This window comes from Scylla paramamosain, chromosome 7, assembly GCF_035594125.1.
Source record: "Scylla paramamosain isolate STU-SP2022 chromosome 7, ASM3559412v1, whole genome shotgun sequence".
NCBI lineage: Eukaryota > Metazoa > Arthropoda > Malacostraca > Decapoda > Portunidae > Scylla > Scylla paramamosain.
The window spans coordinates 3,752,501-3,777,500 of record NC_087157.1 but is presented as its reverse complement, the minus strand read 5'-3'; the positions used below and the strand labels follow the sequence as shown (position 1 = coordinate 3,777,500).

Here is a 25,000-nt window from a genome sequence, read left to right as displayed (position 1 = left end):
GTCCCTTTTGCAATTTCCTTTCTTCCCACTTCTTAACCACCTCCTCCACCTCCTTTTTCTTTCCCTCCTCTTATTACTCCACTTCCTCCTCTAATCTCCATTCTTCCTTCCCCTACTTAACCTCATCCTCCCCCTGTCTCCCCCGCCCCATCTCCGACTCTCCCCCTTACTAACCTCCTGAGGTGCCTGCGGGCAATGAGAAGCGTCATGAGGAAGATGTTGGCGGACATGCCAAGGGCGCCGAGGGACAGGATGATGGCAGCCTCGGTGGTGCCGCCCGGGTGACACTCGAACTGCTGGGACGAGACGGTACGGTTGCTGCTGCCGCCCCCAAAGATCAAGTGGGCGCCCCCTCCAATAGACATGGTGGTGCGTGTGGCGGGAGAGAGGGCGGGAGAGGAAGGGAATGGCGGGGATGGTGGTGGGGGTGGTGGTGGTGGTGGTGGTGATCGGTAGGCAAAGGATGCAGCGTGTGTGTGTGTGTGTTTGTGAGGTGGGGTTGGGTTAGGTGTTTTGTGTGTGTGTGCGTGTGTATCCTTTTGTCACAGTGAGTCAGCGGCGGGAGGAGGAGGAGGAGGAGGAGGAGGAGGAGGAAAGAAGATACGGTGAATGATGTGTCTGAGCGGGAAGGGAAGAACAAGAAGTGTTAAAGTGAGCAGCGGGAAGACAGAGAGAGAGAGAGAGAGAGAGAGAGAGAGAGAGAGAGAGAGAGAGAGAGAGAGAGAGAGAGAGAGAGAGAGTGAGTCGGGAGTTAGTAGAGGAAGGGGTGACCTCGCAGTGAGAGAGAAACCGGATCTGGCAGAAGGTTGGAGTAGGAAGTTGGCTGGCGTGTTTAGAAATTGTCAGGCCAAGTTGTTAGAGAAGAAAGTTTCGTTACAATACGGGTTAGTTGGGGGTCCTGTGGCGCGTGTGTGTAGGGAAGGGAAAAACGGGAGTGGGAAAAGTAAAGTGCGTCTGGGATGCCTGGGAGTCTGGGATAGGTTGAGTCTAGTGGTGGTGGTGGTGGTGGAGTGGAGGAAGGAGTGAGGAAGGCTTGTGCTTGAGTGGTTGCCAACTTTCCCCGGCCAGCAGCTTGTTGATAGATGGTCGTGGAGTGGCGGGGGCTTCTCCTTGGTTCGTCCTCGAGACGGCGAGTCGACCTGCCGGGGAGGGAGTTGCTGAGTTAGAAGTGATGACGACAACAATGAATAGTGGTGGTAAAAACAATGATATGGAAAACTGCACATAAAAACTTCATTATATCTCTTATTTGACGTTTTCTTATGTGTGTTGGAGTGATTTATTGTTATGGATTGTGTATTTAATGTTGAGAGTGAAGATAACAGTAACTATGACGATGATAACAGTAATAATTGCAATGACTAGGAAAATCATAATATAAATTTTTCCAATAATAATGAAATATGGACTATGGAAATATATTATTGTAACGATGAGATACAAATAGTTTCTTATTTTATATATTTTCTACCTCCTCCTTCTCTACCTTATTTTCTTCCTTCCTTTCTTCTTCCTTTCCTTTCCTTTTCTGGTTCGTATATTCTCCGCTTCTTTCCAATAAATTGCTTAATTCCTTCCCCGTTCATTTCTCTCTCTCTCTCTCTCTCTCTCTCTCTCTCTCTCTCTCTCTCTCTCTCTCTCTCTCTCTCTCTCTCTCTCTCTCTCTCTCTCTCTCTCTCTCTCTCTCTCTCTCTCTCTCTGGTATCCCTTCTGACTTGTCTGCCTGCTAGTCTGTCTGAATATATGTATGTATGCATGTGTGTGTGTATGAATGTATGTATGTATGTTCACTTATGGCAGTCCCTCCCTCCCAAATATATCGGTTAGGTAATGCATGATCCCAAAGCAATCACGGGTCTCTCCTCCTCCTCCTCCTCCTCCTCCTCCTCCTCCTTGTCCCTCAGAACTTCGGTAGACATAGCTCCCCAAGTTCTCCCAAGTCGTGACTGACTGACTAATGTTGGTTTTGTTCCAGTCATACTTTGGGTCGTTTGTCTCCCTGCTTCCATTACTCGGGTGTGGCGAGAGGAGGAGGAGGAGGAGGAGGAGGAGGAGGAGGAGGAGGAGGAGGAGGAGGAGGAGGAGGAGGAGGAGGAGGAGGAAGAGGAAGAAGAAGTTCAGGACAAAGGAAGGAAGCTGCCTTGGAAAGAAAGCAACGAAAAAAAAAAAAATCCTTCTTCTTTGTTAGAGATGTGTATCCCTCTCCCCCCTACACACCCCCCACACACACAGTTGTTCTCCATATAGGTACCTGCACTAATTAACCTGCTGGGAGTTCCCTAGTAAGTAAAGATGACGAGGGGGGCAGCAGGAAAGGAGGGAGAGGTGGTGGGAACTCCTAATAACCTGTTGGAGAGCCTTGACTTTCTGGGATTTAATTAACCTGATTGGTGTTGTGCGTAAGTTCAAAGTTGCCTGCACGGAGGAGAGCATTATGAAGGCCCGGCGCAGATTGTTTTGTCACGCTCAGGTTACTAACGATATCAGGAGAGCATGGGAAACGCATAGAAAATGGAGGAGTTGTTATATATTTATGTAAGGAACTGGTGTTTTTATTCGTTTAATTATTACAGTGGGATGAACGTATAGGTGAAATGTAGCAGTATTTACGCGTTTTTTCCTTCTTTAATTTCCCTTCATGCTCTTACCATTAGCTACATCAGGGGAACATGTAAATCGTACAGCAGCTGGATGAGTAGCAATAGTACATATATTTCCTCTTTATTCCTTCATTATCCCACCAGAATCTACATCAGGAGGGCACTGTAAGGGTGTTGCAGCTAGAATACTAATATATTGCCTTTTTTTTCTTTTTTCTATTCCTCTTTCATTGTTCCTTCACTAATACGTATGTACATCAGGATACCATAGGAAGCGTGTAGTGGCTGAGGAGTATAAGTGGTAGTATATTGTCAAATTTTTCCTTCTTTATTCCTTTTCATTCTTCCGCCACAAAGTACATCACGGTAGCAGGGGAAGCAAGAATTGTAGCAGTAGTACATTGCCTCTATATTCCTTTTTTTCATTTATTTTTCATTCTCTCCATCAGTAGAATATATGAAAATAGCAGCAGTTGTTGTAGTAGTAGTAATAGTAGTAGTAGTAGTAGTAGTATCTATATATTCTTCCTTTATTCCTTCCTTCATTCCTTTCTGATCCTCTCATCACCCTCACTAGCATTATCATTTCCGTCTTTATTATCTCCGTCATCGCTGTAATCATTATCACAGTCATCACGCTGCGAAGACCCGGGGCACTGCAGGGTCATGGTAGCGATTTACTAGTAGTCTCCATGCGTCAGCCTTTTGTGTATAATGAATGAGTGAAGTGTTGACTACAGTTTTATTTATTTATGGATTACACTTTTAGATTTTCCTTCCCTGATTACTGTACGAAAAAAATCTGAGGGTATTTTATATTAACTTATTTATTTTATTTATTTATGTATTAATTTTATTCATATATGTATATTTTATTTAATAGATGAATGAAATCGTTTAATTAATTATTCAACATTAATTTCTTATGAAGAAGGGACTCTGGACAAGGGCTACAAAAATAATGAATGAATAAATAAATAAATAATACACACTAAGAAGTATAAACTGCAAATACATCCGTTTCCTGTACCCTCTAAGTCTTTGTATACCAGTCCATTACTAAAACACGGCGGGGAGGAGCCTTCTCGCTTGTCTATCCCGTCTTACATATCTGTGAAAGGCGAGAGTCAAGTAATCCGCTTATGCATGAAACCTCTTTATAAGCCAATAGGATTTACGTTGTCTGCTATTCGAATGTTCCCATCCTCTCCTCCTCCTCCTCACTGTCGGTAGCAAGAGGGGAGGAGGGAGAGACGGGGAGGGAGGGGGAGGTATTGATTTTCATGATGGGGCTTCACTCACTCATCACCGAAGCCTCGAGTCACCACTTCATCTGCTTCTAAAAATAACTACCAGTCCTCGCCTAAAGAAAACGAGTGAGGGACAGTGAGCGTGTGTGTGTGTGTGTGTGTGTGTGAGAGACTGAGAGGGGAGAGAGAGGGGCGGAGGGGGGAGATATCGCAGTATTTCTGAGCACTCAGGGAAGTTCCTTTTACCGAATGCCTATTACGGTAAGGATTTTGATACCCCTTAGGGAGAGTGGGAAGGGAGACGTGGTGGAAGGTAGGAGGAATAGGAGAAGGAGAAGAAGGAAAAGGAGATGATGTGGGAAATTAGGCGCGAGTGGGGAAGAGGAGACGGGATGATGAGGCGGTCGTGTAGAATATAAAGTATCAGGTTTTGGATTTCTTAATTTTTGTGGCGATGAAATTAGGTTGATTTATTTTACTGCTGCTACTACTACTACTACTACTACTACTACTACTACTACTACTACTACTACTACTACTACTACTACTTTTACTACTACTACCAATGATACGATGTTAATGGTAGTAGTATTAGTAGTAGTAGTAGTAGCAGTAGTAGTAACAATAATAACAATAAAAATAGAAGTATTCACAAAGAGAAATATCCAAGACAAAACGCATCATACAACAAATAATAAGCAGGGTTGATGGTGGAGGAAAACAGTCAGAGAAACAAGTGCTTTATTCCAATCTCTCCTAATGTGCCTCATCAGGGGAATATGGCACCCTATGTGGAACCCCTATAAGGTCCGGACAGGGCAATCGTTAAGCCATTTCCCTCAGATGAAGACCATGAAACGAAACAAGGCAGGAGCAAAGCAGTCATACCTCAGCCAGTCTTCCCCACACCGCCTGCCTAAGCGAGTCAATGTTCACACTTTATGGGATGAGATTGACTTGGCACCTGTTCTCATCAATGCTCCGTGAAATGTAAAGGCAGAGAACGATGGTGGGAGTTATGATAGTCTAATAGTAGTAGTAGTAGTAGTAGTAGTAGGGCTTTTTCTTTCGGGATTGGCACCTGAGTGGGTTTTTTAGTAGTAGTAGTAGTAGTAGTTGTTGTTGTTGTTGTTGTGATGCTGATAATAGTGTTAGGATAGTAGTAGCGATGGTGATAGTAGTAATAGTGGTAATTGTTCTTGTAGCAGTAATAGTGGTGTTTATTGTAGTGGTAATTGCAACAACGGTTATGATATTATTAAGTAAGGTATTAGTGGTGGTGGAGATAGCATTCGGTGACATATACTCGTACAGATTGAAGGTAGTAAGACAGACGTGTGTAATTGCATAAGTGAGTACCAGGCATGGATTATAATAGTCTCTCTCTCTCTCTCTCTCTCTCTCTCTCTCTCTCTCTCTCTCTCTCTCTCTCTCTCTCTCTCTCTCTCTCTCTCTCTCTCTCTGGGTACAAAATAAATCTCCCTTCAAGTTTCATTTCTACAGACCAAGGTGGAAACAACGGCTTTTCATTCATCATAGATTCAAGTACCGCGCGCGTCATCTCCCCTCATCCCTCATTACTTGGTATCTCACTGCTCCTTCTCTTCCTTTTATTGATGTTTAACTCTTATCTTAGTGTTCTTCTCCCGTCATTTCTTCCTCCTGTCTCTCTTTTTTTCCTCTTTCATGTCTTCCTTGTTACATTCTTGCCATCGCATATTCTTCCTTCTTTCTTATTTCATCTCTTCTTGGATCATGACACCTTTCTGAACGCATGTTGTGTCATTTGTAAATCATCTTAGTGATTTCTAATGAGTTATGTGTCGTTATTTTATTATTGTTCCCCTCTTTTTCAATGTTTTCATTTTCAGAACGCCCCAGTGGTTATTATTGGCAAAAAAAAAAAAAAAAAAAAAAAAAACAAAGGTTCTTTTTTCGTTTTTGCTTTTTTTTTTTTTTTTTTTTTATCTCGTCGCCGCTTTTCCCTTCCTCTCAGACTACTTCCCCCTTGTCCACACTGGCGCCATGTACAAGTAGCAAGCGAGTAGTGGATGATCAGACTCTATCATTGCCTTACTCCTCATTCAACGTGTAGACATTTTCAGTCAAAACACTCACGTTAGATTGGCACGTTAGATGTATAGATGTCCCCTCGTCCTTCAGCGCGGTGTGAAATGTGGTATGATAAAATAACAGGCTGCGCTGCTCACAGAATGTATTTAATTTTGAAGCAAGGACGCAGCACAGGCAACAGTCCGCACACCTGGCGCTCTTTAGCTCATGCAATATATTCTTTTGGTGATATATTGGGAAGTTTTTGAATATCAGTAATTTTCGTATACTAGTAGGCTTATCGATCATTGAGCGTTGGATGGTGTTAACTTTATCCCAAAGTTCGGACTCTGTTGTGAAAAAAAAGTGAGAGATGCAGATAGAGACCGAATCTCCTTTCATTGTATAGATTTTAATCATGAAAGTAGTAGTAGTAGTAGTAGTAGTAGTAGTAGTAGCAGTTGTAGCACTAGTAGTAGTAATAGTAGTGGTAGCAGTATTAGTAGCAGTAGTAGTAGTAGTAGTTGTCGGAATTGTAGCACTAGTAGTAGTAGTAGTAATAATATTGGTAGTAGTAGCAGTAGTAGTAGTAGTAATAGTAGTAGTAGTAGTAGTAGTAGCAGCAACGGTAGTCCTCGTTGTCGTCACAGTAACAGTATTAGCACTAGTAACAATATTAGTAGTTAGTAGTAGTACTAGTAGTAGTAACAATAACAATGATAATGATGCTAATAGCGTTGTCACCTACTATTCATAACAACAGTACTTCATAATCCCCATTAGTAAGAGCGCTCGAACTGTCAGTCAGTCTGTCCGTCTGTCTTTCACAACGATGTCCTCGCAATGAGGCGCAGTTCGGGGATAACATTATTACCTCCCAACGCGGAATGATCAATAACTTCCGTTGAAAAATAACGAAATTTAAAAAAATCCTGAATCCATCAAAAGTTGACAGCAAAACACTGTAATTCAAGGGACAGGGTGATTATTTTTGTGATGAGCGCACTGCAGTCTGTCACTGTCCATCACGGCTCTTCATGCTGCCGCTGGTCCTGCTGCTGCTGCTGCTGCGTGCCAGTGACCGATGCTGATTCGTTGATCGTCATGGAATATTTCAGTGAAGAATATTCATATACATATCCATGAATACTTCAATAAACTCTGTGTGTTTGCATTCGAATTCACGGCATTTCATTGTGACCATATTCGTATTTGAAGTGTGAGTGTATTGATATTTTAACGCCAAATTTCAGTATTCACTTCTTTCTTTGTTGTCCTGAGCACTAATCACATCTCCAGCTGCCCACAACCTCGCGCGCGTGCGCGCACGCTCGCACGCACGCACGCACGCACGCTCTCTCTCTCTCTCTCTCTCTCTCTCTCTCTCTCTCTCTCTCTCTCTCTCTCTCTCTCTCTCTCTCTCTCTCTCTCTCTCTCTCTCACTCTTACACTCGCACATCCTCACATCCTCTCACTCTCGCGTCCCACACACCATTCACACCCACACACCGATCACACGTTCTCATGGTTGTATCCACAAACCTACACACTTCCACACAGCCCTGCATTCACACACCATCGTAGTCTCACATGCTATTTTATTTTTCTTTTGGTTTATGATATTGTATGATTTGTGTGTTCATTTTCGTTTTCTATTTTCAGGTAAATGTAGCCGCGTGTTTTCGTCGTCTCGTAAGTAAATCATTAAAAGTTCCGTTCCCTCTTGCTGCATCATGTTACTTTCATGTATCGGCGGTTCAACGTGGGAGCGTTGTAAAAGGCACTGGTACAAGGCTTTCATGCCCAGTTTTAGTGTGTACCGGGAGGAATGGCTGCCACAGTACTGGAAATAATGTGCTTAAAATGTGCTATACATCGTGTGTATTGGTTTAGATTTGTTTGACTCAGATTGGAATATTGTCAAAGTCTATCCTCACCGATGTTTTTAAGCTGGTCTGTTAGATGAAAATAGGTATCACGTATGAAAGAAGGATGGATGTTACCGCAGTGCTGAGGTTGATCACAGGATAGAAAGCTTTTACTCTGCCGTAAGAGAATGAAAAATTACAGAGCTTACTTTAAACTGTGTGAAAGAAAGGGTTATTCAGAATTTATGCGTTGCCGAAAGTCACACTGAAATGGGTAACGCTGAGTGCACAAAAACAGCAAAAAGAAAAAAAAAAAAAAAAAAAGAAAAAAAAAGTGATTGACACTGTCTTAAGTGTCTACGTTTGTGTGTGTGCGTGTGTGTGCGTGCGTACTTGCATGCGTGTACAGGCACTTAGTGGACAGCAAAAGATTGTCGGGGGCGTATATCCGTTTGAAACAAGATATACAGGGCATTAACTCGGGCAGCAGTCACGCGAGGGGACGGTGAAGTGGCAGCAGCACCTGGGAAACGCTCAGGTGTTCCCACTAAGTTTGCTAGAAGTATTGTGTGGACGTGGTCGTGGTCACTTTAATACTGACACTTTCCTGTTAGTGGAGTGCAGTCTTTCTTGAACTGCCAGACACACTGAGAATCCACTTGAGACACACACACACACACACACACACACACACACACACACACACACACACACACACACACACACACACACACACACACACACACACACACACACACACACACCTTGATTACTTTGACATAAGTTCCTCACACAGTCCCCCTCCACCCCCGTACCCTTGCACCCCAGCGGCTTTCATCGCTTGTGATGGGCAACCGTTTAGGAGGAATGTCTTTGATTAGCGGCGGCCTTAGGGAGGGGAGGGCGGAAGGCCGGGGACGGGGCAGGAGGAACGGGAGGGGCCACTCAAGATGGTATTGTGGAGAAGAATGCTTTGATAAGGAGGCGGTGACGGCTGCTTTATTATTAGTGAATAGAATGGGCGAGAGAGCCAGTGAATGTACGGGATGCATTATAAAAAATCGTCCCTGTGCAGAAGAGAAGCGGAGAGTCCAATTAGAGTGCGGGTCGTGGTAGCTCTGCTGGAGAAAAGAGGGACTCGATTTAAGGGAGTGAATTATTTCCAGCCCTAAGCCTTCCACCGCTGCTAAAAATACTCCCCCGAGCCACTTGTCGACCCCGGTCACGGTGGAACACTTGTTGTGGTGAGCCACGGCCCGCACGCGACTCCGCCACGCCATTGCTACCACCACCACCACCACCACCACCACCACTACTACTACTACTACTACTACTACTACTACTACCAGCATTACTACCACCACTACCACTGCTTTCACTGCCACCAGTATATCCACCACTTACTGCCAACGTCACTATCACCCTCACCACGCCAGTGCTACCCCTGTCACCTTTATTAACACTACTGCCACCACCACCACTACCAACATTACTACCACTAGTAGATCCGCGCCATTACTACCATCACTACTACCACAACTACCACTACCACTACCATCAGTACATCCACCACAGTCACTACGAACATTGTTACCACTACGACCACTACCAACATTGCTACCATCAGTACACCCACCACTGTCACCACCACCAACATTGCCACTAGCGCTATCACCACCACTATCGCTGGAGCCCACCATCGCCATCACCATAATCACCTAACCTAACCTAACCTAACGTAACCTAATCTCATCTTACAGTCACCACCACCACCACCACCACCACCACTGGCATTAATCAAAACAGCAGTGATGCATACATAATAATACCGTCTCCTCCTCCTCCTCCTCTTCCGTCACCAGCGCCAGCATTACCGCACAATCTAATCACCGTCAACAAGTGCTCGCCTCCAATAAGTCAAACACAAATCCCTTGAACTCTGGCGGCATTGTTTTGACTCGCCCATCTGTCCGAATTGCGAGGAGGTGACGAGGGGGAGAGGGAGGGGCGAAGATGATGGAAGGAAGGAGAACGGAGAGGAAGGGAGAAAGGGAGAGATGGAAGGAAGGAGACAGATAAATACAAGTGAAGGGAGAGAGGGACGAAGAAGATTGAAGGAAGACGGAGAAGAGGAGGAAATGACAAATTTTGATAGATTAAGAAATGAAAAGGGAAGGTTAAACTGATAAGAATGACGGGAGAAGAGAGAGAGAGAGAGAGAGAGTGTCAGCTGGCCCTGGAGGCGGTATTGTGATTGGAGAGCAGATTAGGTAACAACGTGTCCCAGGATTAGATCTGTTTGAGTTTAGTCCCGGTGTTATTGCTAGCGCAGATGAGGCTGAGAGAGGGGAGGGAGAGAGGAATAGGCAAGGGTTGAGGAGCGTGGAGCATTACAGCCTGGGGAAAGGAGAGGAAAGGGGGAAATTGAAGCCTTGGGGAGAGGGCAAGGGAAGGGTTCAAGAGGCCAAAGGGTAAAATGAGGAATTAGGGTCCGTCCGAGGAATGAAAGGTAAGGAAGAGAGAGCTTAGGGATGGTCAGGGAGTTTAGTGACGATCTAAGCAAAAATGGGGCAATTTAGATAGGGTGGAGGAGGAAGCTACCACCGATTCTGGTCGATAGGGAAGGCAGGGAGGCAGGGGACACTTGACAGCTTGCGTAAAGGGGGCCGAGGGATGTGCTGGGGAGGGTTCCTATGTTAGAGGGGACTGGGGTGTGATTCATGTTGGTAGTAGTGGCGGGAATCCAAGGCGAAATCGTGTTAGTGACGGTGAAAATCTGTTTTTGACGGCTTGATTCTGTTAGTGGCGATTGGTTTTGGGTTACCGTAGAGGTGTTGGGTCGTGGCCGCGATGGCGATAGTGCTGACGGCGGCGGAGGCGGCGGCGGCAGCGGGGGCGATGATAGGGCGTGTGTTAGGCTTGTGAAGAAGGGTGAGTGTAGTAAGAGTTTGAGATGAAGGTGAATAATAGTAATAGTAAGTGTAGGGATGACAAGAGTGTATTGGTTTTGCTGAAGTGGCATGACGGTGAATATTGATGATTGTTGTGATGTGAAGATGTGTGAATGTTGAATGCAGCAAGAAAGATGGTGAAGGAGGATCATCATAGTGTACGTGCTGGTGACATGATGTATTGGTGAATATATAGTGTACGTAGTGGTGACGGTGGTGTATTGGTGAAGATAATGTAGGGGTGTGACCAAGAGTAATGATGATTGTCGAGAGGTCTTTCGTTACTGACAGGAGTTTGCGCCTTAGACAAATATCTTCCATTTTTTTCTTTTCATTGCATTTCTATTTTTACTTGGAGGAGCTGCCTTGTCTAGGTCAACTGGCAAATCTCTTTTTTATATTCTTATGTTCCTTGTTGCTCGCGTTCTTTTTAAGTCAAATTTTCTTCTGGCAATAGTGCAAGATAAAGGTGTGACTAAGACAGATAGCCTCCTGTCCCTTCCGGTCCCACCTTCCCGTCCCCCTTCCACCCCCGGACAGGTATTGCAGGAAGGGCTGAGTCAGTGTACCGGTTCGGGTTAACAAGCGGCAAGACACGGATCTAACGAGGCTTTTCTTGCGAGGAGCTTGGTGGCTGATGAAGTATTTTTCTTTCGTGTTGCGTGTGAGTTTTTGGCAGTTATTGCTTTTCTAGGATTTATCTGTCTGCCTGTCTTTCTTCGCTCATGTCTGCGCAAGTGAAGTGCTGAAGTGCTGTTTTCTTTTCTTATCCGTGTGCTGTGTGGGTTATTGCATATCTTTGTATTTTGTTATTATATGTATTTTAGGAGCTATTGTTTGTGTTTGTTACTAGTTTGTGTGTGCTAGAGAGAGAGAGAGAGAGAGAGAGAGAGAGAGAGAGAGAGAGAGGAGAGAGAGAGAGAGAGAGAGAGGAGAGAGAGAGAGAGAGAGAGAGAGAGATAACAAAGATAGACTGACAGATAACAAAGACAGAGACCAGTACAGGAACACCAGACTACTCAGAATTTCACTTGTGTTGTAGTTAAGGAGCGGTGTGTACCAGTTACTTTACCCCCAGTCTGCCTGCATGTGCGTGAAAGAATAAGCAAGTCAATAAAACCCAGATAAATCAAGGCAGTGCGGGTCCCTGGATGTAGTGGCGAGTCTCCTGCAGGCCAGACGAACACCTGCTGCTTGGGAAACTTGTGTGTATGCAAATCCGTGGCTGCATTTCACAATATTAATATTCCGACATACTCTATGCGTGCTCCTGTCTAGAAATAGCAACACACAGCAGCACTAACACACACACACACACACACACACACACACACACACACACACACACTGTCTCTCTCTGTCTCTCTCTCTCTCTTACATGGTATTATCTTTTAAGAAACTCTTAAGCTACGTGATCTACTAACGGAAGCCCTTGGGGAGAGAGAGAGAGAGAGAGAGAGAGAGAGAGAGAGAGAGAGAGAGAGAGAGAGAGAGAGAGAGAGAGAGAGAGAGAGAGAGAGAGAGAGAATGTGTGTGTGTGTGTGTGTATGTGTATGTGTGTGTGTGTGTGTGTGTGTGTGTGTGTGTGTGTGTGTACGTTTGCATAGCTGAGTGGACGCAGGTGAGAGAACCAATTTAGCTTTATTGTGGCAGCTGTGATGGCGGTGGTGGAGGAAGAGGACGAGGAAAAGTTTTTTTTTTTTCAGAATTCTGGAGAACGAGAGCGACACACACACACACACACACACACACACACACACACACACACACACACACACACACACACACACACACACACACACACACACACACACACACACACACTTTCACCGGAGTCACGTAAAGTAGCATCCTTGGCCTTCACCTTTGAAAAGGCAGGCAGGCAGGTAGGCGGCAGGAAATCTGATAGACTGGTAGGCTAGATAGCAACGTCCTTGAACATACGCACGGGCTGGCTGGGATTTTGTTGTTGGTCACGGAGGAAAAATTCAGAGCCACGAAGCCAATGTTTTACTGAGGAGCAACACCACCAGGCTGTGGGCGAGGCGTCACGCGGGGCTCAGCGATGTTTTTCTCTCGCCTTTTTTCTGTGGTTCCGTGGGCGTGCTTGAGCCTCTCTTGCTGCTCCCCCGGCGGTGTAGTATGCCACCCGGGGCGCCTCATCCTCCCTGAAGCTGTTGCGAGGCTAATGGCCTGTCGGGTGTGATGGGGTGACTCTGCTGTCCTCGTCCCCACGCCTGGCTGAGAGCTGGACCAGCGGGGAACATCACCTCACCTCACGGACTAAATTGACTTTCCTCACTGGAGTTCTCTTATTTGTCTTCTTTATGGAGCGGCAGGTGGCCAGCGCTTGTTTTCCCTCTTTTCATCGCCGTACGTGTCTCCATTGATGCTATAACACAATTTTCGCACCATTTTTCACTTGATACTGACCGATGGCCGCCGTTGTCTCGCCCACCCAGGCATGCGTCGCCTTTGCTCCGCCGTGCCGCCTGAGCCCGGAGATTGGATCAGTCAATCCCGTGATTATTTGGACGCCCTCGCCAGTGCTGCCACGCCGCTCGCTGGCTCGGAATGGTCCTCCTCCCTCAGCCGGCGCGCACAATACTGCCGCCCCGCTTAAGCCTCTAGTCCTTCGAATATGAATTTTCTCAGTTGAACGCTTTCGTCCTCTGACCTTGCTGCGCTTTGAACATACGACTGCTTCAGAGGGATTACAGGGAGAGGAAGTGAAAACAAAACGTATGAGTGTGACTTGTCCAGTGTGTGTGTGTGTGTGTGTGTGTGTGTGTGTGTGTGTGTGTGTGTGTGTGTGTGTGTGCGTGCGATGTATGTACGTACCTCAAGGATGAATAAATGATGGAGTTTAGCAACATGTATATACTTGTAAAATGTAACATTAAAGAGTAAAATGTAACATTAAAGAGTGTAAGTGAAACTGAGGCCTGAACGTGATCGCTTTTGAAGACAATGATTTATGTGTCTCCGTTCTGTGCGGGAAGTTTAGACGGAAAAAATATTGGCAAACTTTCGTTGGGGATGAACTGCCTCGGGACGCCTGGAAGTGTGCCTGGGTGATCCCATGAGGCCGCGAGTGTAATCGCTGTGTCGGGTACAAGGGCGGGGCGTGGCCAAGGGTGTAGTGCAGTCAAGAGAGACGGCGGGGACGTAAGAACATTTTATGGCTCTTGTCTGACACTGCCGATAATTGATAGATGACCTGATGTGACCTTGTGACGTAACGATGTCATGAGTCTCGGACTGAACCAGAGTGGAGGGCGGGGAGGGGTGCCTCCCAGCCTGGACGTCCCTCAGGCCCTTGTCGGGATGAGGAATTCTTGGCGAGCAGAAGGGGGACCGCGAATATCTGTGCCACCCTCTCGCCACCCTCCTCTTGAAGACGAAGCCGCGGGCAGAAATCGTTCTCGCGAAATTATTAGACAATACCTGGAGTTCGATCAGGTGTAAAAGCGTTGTGCCGGCGTGGGGCGCAGGGTGGCAGAGTGCTGGGAATGGTGGTGGTGGTCGAGAAGTTTGAAGCTGAACCGCTTGAGGGTGCTGATGGTAGTGGCGTTGTAGTGAAATTGTAGTTCAGTTGTTGTTGTTGTTGTTGTTGTTGTTGTTGTTGTTGTTGTTGTTGTTGACCATCACCCCCACCACCACCACTACTGTGAGTGCTAAATAAGGCACGATAAACTTATGGCCAGGAAGCTCCACAGCCCACCACACCACACGTCTGTCTGAGTTCCAGCACCGCCATGGAAGGGTGTCACAGCAGTTGAGATGAGGCGGTACTCGTATCGCACGGCGGCGCGAAGTGTGACGCATTTCTTCCTGAGGTGAGAGGAGTGCGCTGTATACATGGAACATCAACCCGTCTTGCCAGTGTATATATGTTTTGAACAGGCCACGTAAATATAGAAAATAAACATGAAACTCTTGTAGAAATGTAAATTCATTACCATACTCTATGAATAATGTTATGCAACTGTTATATGTTAGGGAATATGAAATAAATAACATAATTTGTCTCGTATGTGCAACGTTCGAGGCTGGTGATCACGTTGTCATGGACACCGAAATTTTACTCGTTGCTTTTAGCTTCGTGATATTTCATGCGCGACGGATTTCTTCGTGAAGCTGCTGTCATGTTGCCTGTTTAGGTTATAAAGGCATGGACAGTATAGCTCAATTATTTACAACAATAACGGCATGCTATACAGTATAGGAAGGTTTAATAATTACGTATGTGACGTTCACATACACAGCCTTTCCTACCCTGTCCTAGCGTTCTCCACCACGCACGTCCCTCGGTTGAGCCTTGCTGACTTATTAGTCTCAAGCTTTATTTATCTTTTACTTGATAACGACAAATTCATATTGTTTATATCAGTGCACACACCTATTATTTATAAATGGATACAAAATAGTACACGAAATGGTGTCACAGTGCTAACTTTGGTGCAGAACACATCACAAGCAAATGATAAATTCGCAGAGAAACAGTCTCTTGTGACCTTTAGTTAAAGAAGTATTACCGAGAACTGTCTCAAGCCACAAACACACCATCATAACATTAGCTTCAATAATGCAGCAAACTTTCATATAGCCTGATACTGTTGAAGATTACGTGTGCATACTAAACAAATACAGCTGTGGTGCACTTCCTGATGACTCGTGTCTTGCTGCACCCCACCCCCATACACACACACACACACACACACACACACACACACACACACACACACACACACACACACACACACACACACACACACGCGCGCGCGCGCGCAAAGAAAACAAACAAACAAACAAACAAACAAACAATCAATCCAGTAGCAGCAACAAAATGTGACTCGTCGGTACATCTTTTCTCCCTGACACTGCGAACAGGTGCCGCTGACACACCTGATCACCTGCCTTGTTTTTGTCCATTGGAATAAATATTGGGCGAAGTGTTGTTATTGTATACACTAATTAACTCTTTCAGGTGAAATACAGCCATTGACGTACAGTTTCATTTCATATGCATATTAACTATCAGATTTTTCTAATAATTTGGGCTGTGTTCAGTACAATTCTAAATAATTTCACTATAAACGAAAACCCTCCTGGGTCAGTGGATGAGTGTGTTATCAGACAGCGGGATGAGCGGGAGTCCAGACAGCGTAGAATTATATTTCAACGATTTTGTCCGTTTAATTTTGTGGCGAAATTTTGTGTAAACACGTGCAGCTGCTTTTTGATAACATTGCTCGCGTTCATCGTGGCGTGGCGATGAACTTGAGTGAATCACGGTAATGCCACGCGTTCCGTTTCGGTTGACGTGGCGATGTGGCTCAGTTGTCGCCGCGGGAACTGGCGCGCACTGGCCTAACCTGCACTGGTGACATTGTTTGCTGATCATGCTGGCAGTTGCTCGTCTGTGGTGTGGTGAGTAGTTGTGGTGCAGTCACTACCGCAAAGCAAGGAACTTTTACAACCCTGCTACTACTACTACTACTACAACTACTACTACTACTACTACTACTACTACTACTACTAAAGATCTTCCTCCTGCTTTACAACTTGCTGTCCCAAGGGAGTCCAGGGAGCCTTGCCTCTACTCGGGAGCGTGAATGAGCCAACAACAAGCGCTTTCTCCGTTCCTCCTTACTCTACTGTAGTACCCTTCCTGTACTCCTCTATTTGTGTTTTCCCTGTACTCCTCGGCTCTCCTCCTCTTTTTCCTCCTTTTTTCCTTCGTTTCCCCTTTGTTTGTAGTTGTAGTAATAGTAGTAGTTTTAGTTGTTTTTGTAGTTGTTGTTGTTGATGCTGTTGTTTGTTTGTTTCTTTCTCCAATATTGGGGTTCTCATACCTTCCCTTAAAAGAGACCCAATTTTCTTCCTTTAATTTCCTTTTGCCTGGCAGCGATTCGCCTTCTCTGCTTCCCCTTCCCTTACTCCTCCTCCTCCTCCTCCTCCATGCCGAGCGTTTAGGAATTTCTCCCGTTACCAAAAAAACGTCATACGAAGGAAAACCGCAGATTCCCTCTTAATTAGACTTAGTAACTCGTTTGAGAGAGAGAGAGAGAGAGAGAGAGAGAGAGAGAGAGAGAGAGAGAGAGAGAGAGAGAGAGAGAGAGAGAGAGCAAGGAACAAGCTCTCCAGCAGTGTAAGACGATATATTCCGCCAAAAATTGCTCCTTGATCTTCAGGTATGCACTGACTGACAACAACCCAGGTCGACTTGGCGCTGGTACAGACATGGAGCGGCGAGAAAGTCTTGTACGTTTGTCGATTCGCCTGCCTGCCTTCCTCCCTCCCTCCTTCCCTCCCTGCCTGCCTGTCTATGTGTCTGTATCTTTTTTTTAATTCAAATGGTAGTTATCACAAGGCCGGAAAGGTTTGTCTGTTTGCTTATTTGTTCGCCTGTCTATGTGTCTGTCTGTGTGTCCGTCTATCAGTATCTTTCTTTTATTAGTTATCACAAGTGTCAGAGTTCTGTGTTGTTTATAAAGCTATTCTATAAGTGTGTGTACAGTTGATAGTGCAAACAAGCTTGGAAATACACTACACTTTATGAAGATGCAAAGGGGGGAGAGAAAAAAACAATGACATGTATTCTCTCTCTCTCTCTCTCTCTCTCTCTCTCTCTCTCTCTCTCTCTCTCTCTCTCTCTCTCTCTCTCTCTCTCTCTCTCTCTCTCTCTCTCTCTCTCTCTCTCTCCTATATATACCCTCTTCATCTCATTCTTCATTCTCCTCAGTGCCTTTTCATTCCTATTTTTCTCTCCTCACGTCCCCTCAGCTTCACGATTTTCAAGTCTCCTTACTCTCCCTCATGCTGTACAGGACTCAGCCTTCCTCACAATACACGTCCAAATAATAAAGGCCATCTACATCATCTTTACGTAGCTTTAAAGGGACTTTTCATTCACATTTTTTTCTTTTGTCATACGCTGAGAGGTTTCATATACAAAGTGCAGAAAAAATAATGGAAAAGGAGGAAGAGGAGGAGCATGATGACGAGGAATATAGACGTACAAAATACATAGAAAGAATAGATGATAAGGAGATTTATTAGTGTATAACGAGGGTATCTACCAAACTCTATACTATTACTAGCAAATTTTATACCCGTGGGAGAAATAGGTAGATATGAGAAAGAACAGAATGAAATTGATTAAGAACAGTGTAGAATGGAGATCAGATAACATGCCGGAGTAAATTCAGAGAGGAGGAGGACAGGGATGAGAACGCAGAGGAAACATAAAAATACGAGATGAAAACAGAAGAGGGGAGTACCTGCCTGGAGACAGAGAGAGAGAAAGGGAAAGAAGAGGAGAGGAGTGGAGAGGAAAGGAAAGGAGAAGAGACAAGGAAACGTTCAAATACCATGTTGCAAGAGATTGACAGATCAACATACGTACTGTACGAGAGAGAGAGAGAGAGAGAGAGAGAGAGAGAGAGAGAGAGAGAGAGAGAGAGAGAGAGAGAGAGAGAGAGAGAGAGAGAGTGGGGGAGAATCTGTAAACATGACGGCACTTCTTACTATCCATCCTGAACCCCGCGGCGTGAATGTGACAGGAGCCAGGAAAGGAGAAGGAGGGAGCGAAGTGAGAGGGAGGCGGCAGGTATTGAAGGAGGACGAAAGAGGCTCTGATGGCGGTGAGGATGAGAGGCAGAGAAGGAAAAGCCAGAGAAAATATTTGCATTTGAATTATTTGACGGCTTTCACTGCGAGGACGAGGACGAGGAGGAAGAGGAGGAGGACGAGGAGGAGGAAGAGTAGAAAGAGTAAGAGCAGGAGAAGTAGAACGCACGACCCTACGGAGTGAGTACCTCGTAGCAAGCAGGAATTTACTGAAGTATACACGGTAGCAACTCAGGCACGGGGCGTATTGCAAGGCAGGAACTCGATGCTCTTATTGTGGCTGGCGCTGTGAAATTCCTGAAAGTTGAGTCGAGATGTAGGCGGCGGTGGAGGTGGTGGTGATGGTGGTGGTGGTGGTGGTGGTGGCGGCGCGGGAATTATTAATCTCCAGGTGTGCTCGTCATTTTGCAATATTACGTGGAGGGAGAGAGGGAGAGGGAGAGGGTGGTGATGCAACGTGGCTTAAAGAGATGTGGCGTGTGAGTGGTGTCGGTGAGTAATATCATGGTGGACGTAGGTAGCTTCATTCACACACACATACACACACACACACACACACACACACACGCACACAAGAAGAGGACAACAACGACGAGGAAATAAAAGCTAAAAAAAAAAAAAATCAAAGTAAGATAAACAAGAAGACAGAGAAGGCGAGAAAGGAAACATGAAGCAAAAGAAAAAGAAAGAGAGAAAGACAAAGAAGCGCACAAAAAGGTACAGAGAAACAGGAGAACCAGAGAACAAACGAAGAGAAGAGCATTGGAGAAAACCCGTGACACACACACACACACACACACACACACACACACACACACACTGCAGGCACGGATTAGAGTGATAATAATGATGGCGGCGCTAATGAAGATTAAATGATGGTCAGAGGCGCGAAAAAAGTAATAATGAGGCAATTTTGAATCATTGGACCATTACTTGATTAGCTGGCGACGAGGAGGAGGGGCTTTTTATGTGAATGTGCAGAGAGAGAGAGAGAGAGAGAGAGAGAGAGAGAGAGAGAGAGAGAGAGAGAGAGAGAGAGAGAGAGAGAGAGAGAGAGAGAGAGAGAGGGGACCAAACAAAAATGCAAACAGACACGGGAAAAAAAAAAAAATTGTGACAGCCAATCATACAGATGGACTGCAGCAGGAACAGGAACAAGAAAATAAAGAAACATTGACAGGCAGACAGACAGACAAACAGACAGGCACAGACAGAGACAGACAGACAGACAAAAACACAAAACAGACGCACTTTCAACACTCAACATCCACAAGCCCCCTCACGCACTTTCAACACTCAACATCCACAAGCTCCCTCTGCACATACCAACATTCTTTCCTCCACACAGTCTGAAATCCTTCTCTTCACTTTCACGCTAACGTTTCCCTTATTCCCTACCCTCTTCTTCCTTCCCCTTTCTACGTGTCCCTTTGTAATCCTTTCCCTTGTCCGAGGCGTGACGTGACCGCCCAATATGGGTAAGAAATAATTGAGTCACGACTTAAAGAGCAACGCATCTCGGTTTGCCTTGTCGCTCACCACTGAATATTTAATTTTAAAGGTCCCAGTGCGGGTGTCGTGTCTCCTGTACTTATACACCTCTTACTCACGCCGATCATTCAATTTAAAGGTCTCATAATGCGGGTGTCATGTTTTATATAATTCATTCTTATGGTAGATGGTCAGTTTAAAGGTCTCAATGCGGGTGTCATGTCTCCTAAACTTGTACACTTTATTTTCATGTTAGCTATCAATTTAAAGGTCTCAAGAGGATGGGTGTCATGTCTCATACTTCTACGCTTCTTTCTCGTGCTAGTTTGTCAATTTAAAGATCTCAGGGGGTGGGTGTCATGTCTTCTATACTGATACACTAAACACAAAGGCTAAGTTAGTCACGTTATCGCTGTAAATTATAACGGAACAGCAATCACGAACGCCACATAACGTTTATCAAATCTGAGTTAATCACGCGTACTTCCGCTTCTGACACGTACAACAAACAATGTATATATATTTTTATTTTGTATCGGGGATCAGTAACACTCGTAAATCCAGCCCGTTGTGGCGTAAGGGGAATTATTCCATACCACATCATGCGCACTCGACCCTAAGAATTATGCAACGGGTGTTAAGCTTACTGATCCCCACGCGCTCACACACCTAACCTAACCTAACCTAACCTAACCTAACCTAACCTAACGTAACTTATCCCATCTTGCCTTATCTAATCTAACTTAACCTAACTTTACCCTACCTTACCTTACCTGATCTAACCTAATTTAACCTAACCCTACCTTACCTTACCTAACCTTACCTTACCTAATCTAACCTAACTTAACCTAACCTAACTTAACCTAACTTTAACCTAACCTTATCTAACCTAACCTAACCTTACCTAATCCCAAGAATTATACAAAGGGTATTATTAAGCCACACACACACACACACACACACACACACACACACACACACACACAATCACTTCAAATCACTTATACAATGGTCATCGATATTCAAAGCAAGCAGTGAAGAGAAGAATAATGAACGCGTCACATCAAAGACCTCACCTCCTCCTCCTCCTCCTCCTCCTCCTCCTTCGATCACTTTCGTTCTCTTACACGTAATGAAAGAGAATGCGCCAGATTACACTCAATAACAAACTCAATAACACTCAATAACGAAATAATAAAACCATAAAGTAAATAACAGTAAACCATAAAACACTCAATAACAAACCAAATGACACCATAACAAGAGCTTTTATGTCAGTTTTAAGCCAGGTTTTTGTTTTTATTTATCATTTATAACGTTGTTTTTTGTAATGCTTGTAAGAGAATTGCTCCAACAGATTCAATGACACAGGGAAGCACTTAACACCATAACAAAGCCAAACAACACTCGATAACAAGCCAACTAACACACACACACACACACACACACACACACACACACACACACACACAGTACCGCAACATTTCAACCAACATACCTCACTCACTCTTTCAACCTCCTCCTCCTCCTCCTCCTCCTCCTCCTCCTCCTCCTCCTCCTCCTCACTCTCTTTCGTCCTCCCAAAATCGCCGAGTATGGGTAGCACCGAGTTCGGAGCCGAAATTATATCTTGCCTGAAGCTAAATCCGGATATTCTTTTTACATTCCTTGAGGAGTAAGTGAGTCGGATACTGGAGGGAGTTAGTCCGGATGTGCGGTTGCCTTGGGGAGAAGAGAGGAGGGATAGGAGGAGTGGAGGAAAAGAGAAGGGACGGAGAAATGGAGGAAAGGAGGAATGGAGGAAAGGAGGAAGTTTGGGTACGTATTACTTGCTGTTATTTCTCTCTCTCTCTCTCTCTCTCTCTCTCTCTCTCTCTCTCTCTCTCTCTCTCTCTCTCTCTCTCTCTCTCTCTCTCTCTCTCTTTTCTCTCTCTCTCTCTCACTCTCTCTCGTCGGTCCGGTAAAGAGGATGGCTGTTAGTGCCGCGGGGTGTCCGGTAATGGCCGGGGTGCGTCCGTATCCGGTTGTCCTGTTATGAAGGGACGGACTGAGGGGACTGTGTGTGTGTGTGTGTGTGTGTGTGTGTGTGTGTGTGTGTGTGTGTGTGTGTTTGTTTGTTAGGATTTTTTTAGTTAAGGAATTTTTTGGGTGTTTTTTTACAATTTGTTGTGTGTGTGTGTGTGTGTGTGTGTGTGTGTGTGTGTTTGTTTAGGTATCAATTTTCTTATTACGGTAGATTCTGTATCATCCTCCGTCTCTCTCTCTCTCTCTCTCTCTCTCTCTCTCTCTCTCTCTCTCTCTCTCTCTCTCTCTCTCTCTCTCTCTCTCTCTCTCTCTCTCTCTCTCTCTCTCTCTCTCTCTCTCTCAAACTAGGTGTAAAAAGCGATCAAACTGGAAAGTAGAAAACAACACAAAAACGAGACAGAGAGAGAGAGAGAGAGAGAGAGAGAGAGAGAGAGAGAGAGAGAGAGACTGATAAAAAGAAAAGGGAAAACCTAAAAAAAGAGAAACACCGAACTTGTTATTGAGCCGAATGAGAGAGAGAGAGAGAGAGAGAGAGAGAGAGAGAGAGAGAGAGAGAGAGAGAGAGAGAGAGAGAGAGAGAGAGAGAGAGAGAGAGAGGAAAATGTTCAGCTGTAGGAAAGGGAAGAGGAAACATTGATCCGGAATCTTAGTACCAAATTCTGCCTTACATTTCCTCCTGTTCTTACCGTTGAATATTTCAGGTACCAGGAGGAGGAGGAGGAAGAGGAGGAAGAGGAGGAGGAGGAGGAGGAGGAGGAGGAGGAGGAGGAGGAGGAGGAGGAGGAGGAGGAGGAGGAGGAGGAGGAAAAGAAGGAGGAGGAAGAGGAGGAGGAGGAAAAGAAGGAGGAGGAAGAGGAGGTGGAGGATTATAGCAATGAAAGAGTAAAGGAAAATAGTTGAAATGGAAGCAGACTTAAGGGAAAATCATGAACAGAAAAGAATACAAAGGAGGAAAAAGCATCATCTGACTTGTTGGCCTTTATGACAGTATTCATAATAAGCTGCATTATCGAGTCTAAACCAAAGGACCTGCGATATTAAATGAGGCTTAGTATAGTAAAGGAGGATGAGGAGGAGAAAGAGGAGGAGGAGGAGGAGGAGGAGGAGGTGGTGGAGGAGGATGAGTAGGATTAGGAGTGAGAGAAGGAAGAGGATTAGAACGATGAAGGGGCCAAAGAAGAGGGATGATTGCGGAAAAAAGGCCAAAGAGGAGGAGGAGGAGGAGGAGGATGAGGAGAAGGATGTACCGGCATTATTACAAGTAAATGCAAATGAAAAATTATATTAGTTATATATTAAAATAGAACTTGAATTATCTTCGTTACACACACACACACAGAGAGAGAGAGAGAGAGAGAGAGAGAGAGAGAGAGAGAGAGAGAGAGAGAGAGAGAGAGAGAGAGAGAGAGAGAGAGAGAGAGAGAGAGAGGCCTTTCTTTCTTTTGTATCTCTTTTTATGAGTTACCTATAAAGTAAGCAGATGAGTAACAAAGGGGAAGGCTTGTTTGTCTCTCATTGTCCTTCCCTGCCCCTTCCTTGGACGTGTTTCACTGGTCTGTCTGTCTGTGTGTCTGTCTGTCCGTCCGTCCGTAAGTTTGTCTGTCTGTCTGTGTGTATGTGACCCTCGATCTGCTCGTATTTTCCAAGGCATCATTTCCATCCAATATAAGAAGTCCTGCAACAAAGGGCGTCCAGTTTTTTTTTTTTTTTATTTATTTTTTCTTATTGGTTTTGATGATTGTGTTGGTGGTGGTGGTGGTGGTGGTGGTGGAGCTTTCTTACTTTTCCGTGTTTTCCTTATACGATTAATAAATATCTGTACGTATATTAGAGTTCCCCAAAGGAAATAACATCCTTGAAAGTTGAGACATCTCCTTCCTTGCTATTACTGTTTTCTGCATTTATTATTCCTTCATTCCTTATTCCTTTTCGTGTTTTTGTCTCCTCTTTTGTCTTTCTCTTTCATCTTCCTTTCATTTTACCTTCTTTTTGTTTTCCTCCTCCTCCTCCTCCTCCTCCTCCTCCTCCTCCTCCTCCTCCTCCTCCTCCTCCTCCTCCTCCTCATCCTTCACCTCTATTACCCAACATCTCTTATTTTAGATTAGATAGTGTACTTCATCACAAAACATCGTACTCTTCTTTTTGTTATTTCCTTTGTCTTCCTTTGTGCTCCTGCTTTTCCTCCTCCTCCCACCCTCCCATCCTCCCTTTCCCTTGTCCTCCTTTTCTGCCAGGCCTAACTCACCTCCCCTCCGCTTCCATACACAATTCATTCCTCCTTTTACTGTCCATAGTGGCTGTGACTCCTCTGGCTCGCCCTTATTTGAACATTCTTACCCTCCTCTCCTCTTCCTCTCATCTTCATCTACGACCTTCTTTTCAGTCTACCACCGCCACCACTACTACTACTACTTCTTCCTCTTCTACCAGTAAATATACGAGGCTTCAGAAAGGAGACAAAGCTGGAGGTGTAGAAGGAGGTGGAAGGAAGAAAAATCACTATGCAAGACACACAGGAGGAAGGTCAGGTCAGTGTAAAGTGAGAAATCTAAGTGGTTCTTAGACTTTGTTTGAGTAGATCCTTAGTACAAGTGAGAAAGAGAAAGGGAGCGAGGGAAGGAGGCACACAGTGAGGGAGGAATGTTCGAATAGAGAAGATGGAGGATTAAAAAAAATGAAGGGAGAACAGAAGAAGCAACAAGGGAAGAGGGAAGAGTGGAAGTGGTAAATCTATAAGGAAAAGAAGAATGGTTAGAGAATAAGTGGGAGAAATAAGAGAAAGGAAATGTATAAATGGAGGAGGTGACAAGATAAAAATGAAGAGAGAAAAGAAGAAACTAGGAAGAAAAAAACAAGGAAGATAAATCTATAGGAAAAAAAGAAGAGTAGGAAGGAAAGGAGGACGAGAAAGAAGGATGGACGGAAGAAGGCTGAAAAATAGTGACAGAAGGAAAGTGAAAGTGAAGGAAGAATAAAAGGAAAGAATGAAATGAAGGAAGGAGAAAGGAAAAGCGTAAGAGAAGAATGTTTGGTAGAAAGAAGGAGTAAAAAATGGTAGTGGCAGGAGAGAGAGAGAGAGAGAGAGAGAGAGAGAGAGAGAGAGAGAGAGAGAGAGAGATTCATCACAG

The 25,000-nt window shown here is 44.9% G+C and overlaps 1 protein-coding gene and 1 long non-coding RNA gene across 13 annotated transcripts in view; one reads left to right on the top strand and one right to left on the bottom strand.

Moving 5' to 3' along the window:
* Positions 1 to 11,053, top strand: part of LOC135101923 (uncharacterized) — an 84,226-nt gene extending 73,173 nt beyond the window's left edge. Inside the window, exon 2 of the long non-coding RNA XR_010269464.1 lies at positions 7,565 to 11,053. This is a non-coding gene — a long non-coding RNA (uncharacterized LOC135101923). The remainder of the gene's footprint in view (positions 1 to 7,564) is intronic.
* Positions 1 to 25,000, bottom strand: part of LOC135101921 (uncharacterized) — a 178,514-nt gene that overhangs the window by 66,013 nt on the left and 87,501 nt on the right. For all 12 annotated transcript variants that reach the window (XR_010269463.1, XM_064006291.1, XM_064006290.1 and 9 more), the window contains one exon: positions 175 to 1,139. Coding sequence is in view for 11 of the 12 variants with exons in the window: in XM_064006291.1 (XP_063862361.1) it covers positions 175 to 365 (191 nt within the window). In the remaining variant the exon portion in view is untranslated. The remainder of the gene's footprint in view (positions 1 to 174; positions 1,140 to 25,000) is intronic.